At 36.9% G+C, this 6,766-nt stretch overlaps 2 protein-coding genes across 2 annotated transcripts; one reads left to right on the forward strand and one right to left on the reverse strand.

Annotated features, from left to right (window-relative positions):
- Positions 1–528: 528 nt before the first annotated feature.
- PCYB_101180 (hypothetical protein) lies at positions 529–1,334 on the reverse strand (the record flags this gene model as incomplete). The annotated part of the gene is made up of 2 exons (XM_004222667.1): positions 529–903; positions 1,008–1,334. 2 exons carry the CDS (start codon positions 1,332–1,334, stop codon positions 529–531), a joined length of 702 nt encoding a protein of 233 aa, XP_004222715.1.
- A 2,714-nt stretch (positions 1,335–4,048) lies between these two features.
- PCYB_101190 (hypothetical protein) lies at positions 4,049–4,371 on the forward strand (the record flags this gene model as incomplete). The annotated part of the gene is made up of 1 exon (XM_004222668.1): positions 4,049–4,371. A coding segment is annotated over one exon (323 nt), but the record flags the coding sequence as incomplete, so codon positions are not given.
- Between the last annotated feature and the right edge of the window lie 2,395 nt (positions 4,372–6,766).

Below are 6,766 nucleotides of genomic sequence, written 5' to 3' on the forward strand. Positions count from 1 at the left end.
AAAAAAGAAACCGTAAACACTCAAACAACAATTAACTTATGTTTCGAATTGAAAGACAAACACGACGTAGGACATATAATATATGGCATAATAAATTCCGCAGCTCGTATGACAACATATTCAAATTGAGCAAGGCAGGGAAATCAAAAAAAAAATAAAATAACCTCGGGATGTTCACATTAAAAAAGTAAAAACGCACCTCAGCATTATTTGATATTAAAATAACGGCGTGGACAAAACGGTGAACAAAAAATTCTTCACAACGGATTATGGCGCTGGACTAGCAGCCAATATGTAGAGGCTGCGCGGGGGCTGTCTCGACCGACTTCATTCCAATATGTTCCCTTTTATTCCACTTCATTTCTTTTCATTTCTTTTCATTTCTTTTCATTTCTTTTCATTTCTTTTCACTTCTTTTCACTCCTTTTCACTTCTTTTCACTCCTTTTCATTTCTTTCCATTTCTTATCATTCCATTCTGCTTTGTAACCCCAGCAGGCCATGGCCTTTGAATTCCCCCCTCTCTGCACTAGAGAATAATTATGAAAAGCACGAGCGACGTGGTCAACACGGCAATAATTACATACAAAAAATAATTACTGGTATTATTTGTGACTCTTTCGAAAATGTTTCTGTTCCTGTTAAGCAAATTGTTCGTCTCATCGACATCCCTGTCTATGTCATCCAACAGTTCATTGTGTACTCGTAATTCGTTGTTTATATTGTAGCTGATATTTTTTAAGTTGTGCGTAGTGCCTTCCAGAAAGCTCAGCTGCTCGTCTTGCAACTTCATCAAATTTTGCTGCTTCAGGAGTAACTCCTCCTTGTTTAAATCGTTCAAGTATGAGCCATTCTCGTTGTCCAGGTCGTTTAGAAAATCCATGTTTATGTTGAACGAGGCATCCTAAAAGGGGGAAAGAGGTCCACATGAGGGGAAGCATATATTATGCAGATATACATTCTTATGAATATACACAAACGGGTGGTATTCCTGGGGTCATCCCATACGGCTTGCCGCATTCCAAAATGTACCTCCTCATTGGTCGAAGCGAAATCCTCATACAAATTCATTATGTCCCTTTTCATTTTTTCCAGGGTGCTCACTTTGTACTTATACTTGGATTCGTTCTTGCTGTACTGTTTGTCATTTTTTATATAATCATTATTTAGCTGGTGCTGCAAGAATCTAACATTTTGATTAAATTCGGTTATTTTCCCCCTTAAGATTGCCCTATTTTTCGCCTTCTTCTTCTCCTTTTCATTTTGTCTTAATATCTTTTTAATTTCTTTCCCTGTCTGTATGGCCTTCTCATAGTCTTTGTCCCACAAATCCATTTTCTTGTTGATTTATGTGCATGTGTGTTTGACGTGTAAACAAAATATGCTTGCATATGTTCGCGTGTGATTCTCTTAATTGGGTCAAATTAGAAACTTGTTAATGTAGCGGTGTAATATATGTGATATGCATGTGCGTGGTAAGTATGGCATCCCTTCTCTTTAACCCTAATTTGCGTTGTACATGCTTTATGCGCATTGGCTTGTTTACAAACGCGAAGAAGGGTATGTGTGGGGGGATAGGTTTATACGGAGGGGAAGAGTAGCTACTACGGTTCATCATCAAGGGATGAACACCGCTAGGTTGATAACGTTAGGAATTCAGCCGAATTGACCCTGCGGGATTGTATTATGTTGGAATTATTCTGCTGGGCAACTTAGCAGATTCCCTCTCGCACGATGTACATATGTACATACATGTACGTACGGTGATGAGTCAGGCAGGCAGGCAGGCACAATAATTGCCAAGCATGTTCTGACTCGCCGTAAAATTACAGACGTGCCTTCTTCCTCTTCTTCTTTTCCTCTTCCTCTTCTTCCTCTTTTTCTTCTTTCACAAAAAAACTTGCTCTACATTATTTGCGCTATTTTTACTTCTTAAAAAAAAGCTGCTCCGTTCCCTTCTTCAAAATTTTGAAACTCGTAAAAATTCTCACAAGTACGGAATGCGGCGTATACGTTAATAAGTAGTACGAATTGCGCGGCCTGCTATTTACATAGGGGGATGTACAAACGCACATTCGCATATAAATATATGCACATGTATATGAACATATATTTATATATGTATGTGCGTACCCTTCGGGGGAGGGACTGTTGGCAGGGTGTGCCACTTGCTTGCCAAAAAGTACTTGGCCGTGATTCGCAAATTTGTTGTACGTACTCGCTTACCGCACAAAAGTGCGTCCTTCAAATTACAAATGAGGAGTTTCTAATTTGGGTAAAACTTAAAAAAAAATGTTCAACGGCGGAAGTACATATATTACATATTACATATCTTTGTACATCCAATTGGATGAAAAAATTAATAAATAAACACGGCAAAGTGTTTACCACTTCGCAAAATAGCTTTAACTGTTTTCTAATTTTTTTTTTAGTGATCGGAAATAATTGCCCCCAAATGAATTCGTTCATAATGGAGATTCCAAAATGGGCAAAACTACGTGGTGGTAAAAAAAAAAAAAAAAATGTGCAATGTTATCACATTTGCGGTGACAAAAAAAGGTCAACAAATTTTACCATTTGTTAGTGGTTCACTTCTATGACGTTTCTCTCACTGCGTTACGTCGTTACCCTGCTGCTTTACACGCCCCCTTTTTTTTTTTTTCCGCACATAAGGGCAGCCTTTTTATATATACTGCGCCAACCCTTGGTACAAAAAGTTCTATTTGAAGGTACCTCAAATGGGGAGTGGCAAAAGACTAAGCGGCAAAACGGAGCGGGGAACACAGACCAATCTGTGTTGGTTCCCTTTAAATTAGTGAACTGTTCTGGGGCAGTCTCCGAAGTACCAAAACAGTGCTATGCACATAACGTAGGTTAGTTTATTTGCCGTTTGATATGCCCACTACATGTGTGCCTAAACATACACGTATGATCATCGACTCGATCATATTTCTGAACAGTTAAACGTCCACCTATTTGCGCTTACATTTTCTCGTCCCCTTTTCGCTCGTCCCAATTTGTTCATCTTTTCCTCTTTCATGTACTTTCGCCACCACTTAATGGTTCAGATCACGGTTTGGTCCAGTTAGCTTTGTGGATCTCCACAAAATATGCACACATTCTCAAAGAAAAAAAAAAAAATACAACACTGCACTGTACTGACCTGTGTTGTGCTGTACAACAACACACAGTAGACGTTTTCCTCTATCCCGGTGTACTCTCTACAAGTGGGTATATTAAGTGACCAAATCAACTTATATACCCCTTTCACATGCATATAAATACAATTTTGTCACTTTTGTATCCGTTTGTTCAAAAGAAAACTGTTTGGTTTTGCAAAATGTTAAGTCCACATTCTTACAATTCATGCAATTTAGTTTTTTCCTTCTCACCTCTTGGGCATATATAAACGTGGCGTGCAAAAAAAAAAAAAAAAAAAACAAAAAAAAAATTAAATATGGCTGCTACATGCATTTTCAATTTTTAATTTTTAAAATTAATTAAATTGGCTTATGTTAAACGATATTGTTTTTTATTTTGTTTTTTGTTTTTTATTTTACTTTATTTTATTTTACATTTCCCAAAATCATAAGCACATTTTTTTTCTTACGTATATATCATAACATATGATCCAACTTTGCAAGAACACACCAAACATGATGAATGGAAAAACATTGTTTTTATACGCTTAACAAAGCAAAAAGAATTTTCTTCACATTTTGCATTTCGCAATTTGTTAACCTTCACTTTTTCCCAAAAGGCCTTTTAGCGTCACAGTTGCACTGAACTGAAAATTCAGAGCCCAATCCAGGTGAGTGACCAAACCGCAGAGTGCACTCCCCTGCGTTTGAACGAATACGTAAAAAAAAAAAAGCAAACGCCAACATAGATATACATGAAAATACCATTATAGGCATGCGCCCAAATGGGGCATGGTCGTATGTGCTATTCTACAATGCGCATGCATTATGTGCAGGTGGCTTTTTACACGGTGCTGCCAATTCCCGTTTGCAGGAACCGCTTTTCCTCAGGAGTAAAAGCTAAGGAAAATGAAGAAGGGCAAATCGAAGACAAAAAAAAAGCTTCCCAAGGGTCAGGAGAGATACATACCAACGCAGGAAGAAGTGGAAAAAAGAAATGCAGAAATTACGAGGAAGCAACAGAAGGAGGAACCCGAGAAAACCTCAGAAGTGGGGTCCGTGGGAGGTGGCTCAATGTGCGGGAGCGACTCTCAAGCACATAGCTCAGAAAATGAAAAGAAGACCCCAAAGAAGAAGGTCAGAATAGTGGTAGACGAAAAGGTAAAGGAAAAAGAATCCAAAAAGGAGAAAGAGGAAAAGAAACCACAGAAGGATAAAGAGGACCCCCCCAAGTAATGTTTGCTTTGGACGGAATCCCTCAAATGAATCCCCCATCTTTGCTTAGAGGATCTGTATTTTTATTCGATTCAACCCCTAATTACACGGAGTTTGATCACCTTCTTCGAAAAATTTTCTCCCTCTTTTACCCCATTGTTTACCCAGTGATTACGAACCCGCGCCCCTTAGGGGGGGGTGCAATTGTACATTAGCTATTTTTTAGTAGCAAATTTTTTTTTTCCTCATTACTTTTTTCCTACGCACATTTGTACACTATGAAAAAAAAAAAAAAAATACAAAGTGAGAGAGAACCTACAAAAAAGAGTTAGCTCTTTCTTCATAAATTTTCTGTAGTGTATAATTAGGGTGCACCACAGCTGCGCAAATATGTATTTGTCGCAGAGGAAGTTACGTCCGTTTATGCCATTTTTTGAGACATGGTGTGATTTCACGTCGTGCCGAGTCTTTTTTTTTTCTGTTTTAATATCACCATTGCAACGCATGTTTAAATCCATGTCATTATTACATTGTGAAAGGATTTTTCCTTATATGTGTTTGCATGAAACCTAACCGATAGAAAAAACGAAAATACATCAAAAAATTGTTACGGACGTAACGTGACAAGCAAAATGCCATATGGAAGCGTAGGGCAATGTGCCTTTGCTTAAGGCGCGTTTCACCTTTTAACAATATAAAGGAGAAGACCCTTTTAAATGGCCTGAAGGGAACGTCGCCCCATCTACAACATCATCATGCGTAAAAAGTGCATTCCGTTTGAACTCCATTTCGGAGAGGACTAAACTATACTGTACGCGTTCTGATTTTTAAAAGAAAAGGTAAAATGGGAACGCTTGCTTAATTGCGAAAAGGGGGCATGCGCATGTAACCGTTTCTCAAATGCTCATCACAAATTTACAGAGTGAAGGTGAAAATTTGTACATTCATATATGTACATATACATATGTGCGCATGTGCCCCCATTGTACACACACGAGAAAGCTCTTATTCATAGTAGCGCTAAAAGAAAAAAGGCCACATTTTACTAGCAAAAAGTTGAGGTGAATATTTTTGTAGTTTTTACGTTATCTGTTCTGCCCCCCTTCTGTTATTCCGTTACTCACAAAGAGAGATAAATAAACTCCCGCTTTTTAAAAAAAAAAAATTGCCATTTCTTGGAGGTAAATTACTCTTTCCCCCCTTGAGAAGAACTTTCTCCGTATTGACAATTTTAAACGGAACTATTTATTTGCCCATTTAACTTTCTCAATATGGACATAAATTAAAAGGCCCAAATGGACGCAGGGGGTTGAAGTTTACGGGCTCGTTTGGCAAAAACATTCAGCATGTCTTTTTCGTTTCATGAAAGGTTCTCATTTGTACAAAAAAAAAAAAAAAAAATTACAAGACATAGGTACATAAAATTTACAACCCATTTTTATAATTGAGCAAATATACATACCATACGTTTAAAAGAAACAAACTTATCAAAACGAAATTGTGACCCTTTCTTGCTCACATTAACTTTCATTTTTCCAGAACGTTTATAATTACTCTCATCCTTGTGCCTTATTACGCATTAACTGCGAATTCATAAATTGTACATAAAACGCTTAATAACTGGATCAGCTAAAAGAAAAATCTGGGACTCCTTACAGTAAGAGAGCACTTCATTTTCTAATGACACACGTTTGAACGTGCCTACACGTATGCATACATGTATATGTAATGATTAAGAGAGTTTGTCACTCATTTTAAAAGCCTGAAATGGGGATACTTGCATTTACGGAAGATGAGTCTTTTTTTTTTTTCCTCACGTTTAAGTCTTTTCATATATATTTTTTTTTCATTCATTGATCATTACAGAAATGCAACGCCATTAAAATGAGCTTTAAAATGTTAGTGTTGTTTATTTAAGGACTACGATATATAACTATCGAGAATGACATATATTCCTATGCAATAACATAGCAGTCTTAATTCTGCTTTACTGTATCGCATCAGTTAAAGTACATTTTCTTTTACTTAGCTTTATTTTGACTGGTTTTGCGGCATTTTTCGCTACTTTTCGTAATTTTTCGTCTTTTCGCTACTTTTCGCGCTACTTTTTCGTACTTCTCGTACTTCTCGTACTTTTTCGCACTTTTCGTACTTTTTCGTGCTTTTCGTACTTTTTCGTTATTTTTCGTTTTTTACGGCATTTTTGCGCCACTTGCTTAGTGGTCTACTCGAGGAAAGAAGCAATAACACAAAACCGCTAACGAGGAGATTATATATATATTTTTTTTAAATATGGGTATAACCCCGCCATATTTACGTTCATTTTTTCAAATTGGGCAATTTTAACCATTAAAAAAAAAAAAATCCCGTTTTTAAAATCGTTCATTTGTTCATTCTGTTATTTAAAGTACC

Source organism: Plasmodium cynomolgi, chromosome 10, assembly GCF_000321355.1.
Source record: "Plasmodium cynomolgi strain B DNA, chromosome 10, whole genome shotgun sequence".
NCBI classification, from domain to species: Eukaryota; Apicomplexa; class Aconoidasida; order Haemosporida; family Plasmodiidae; genus Plasmodium; species Plasmodium cynomolgi.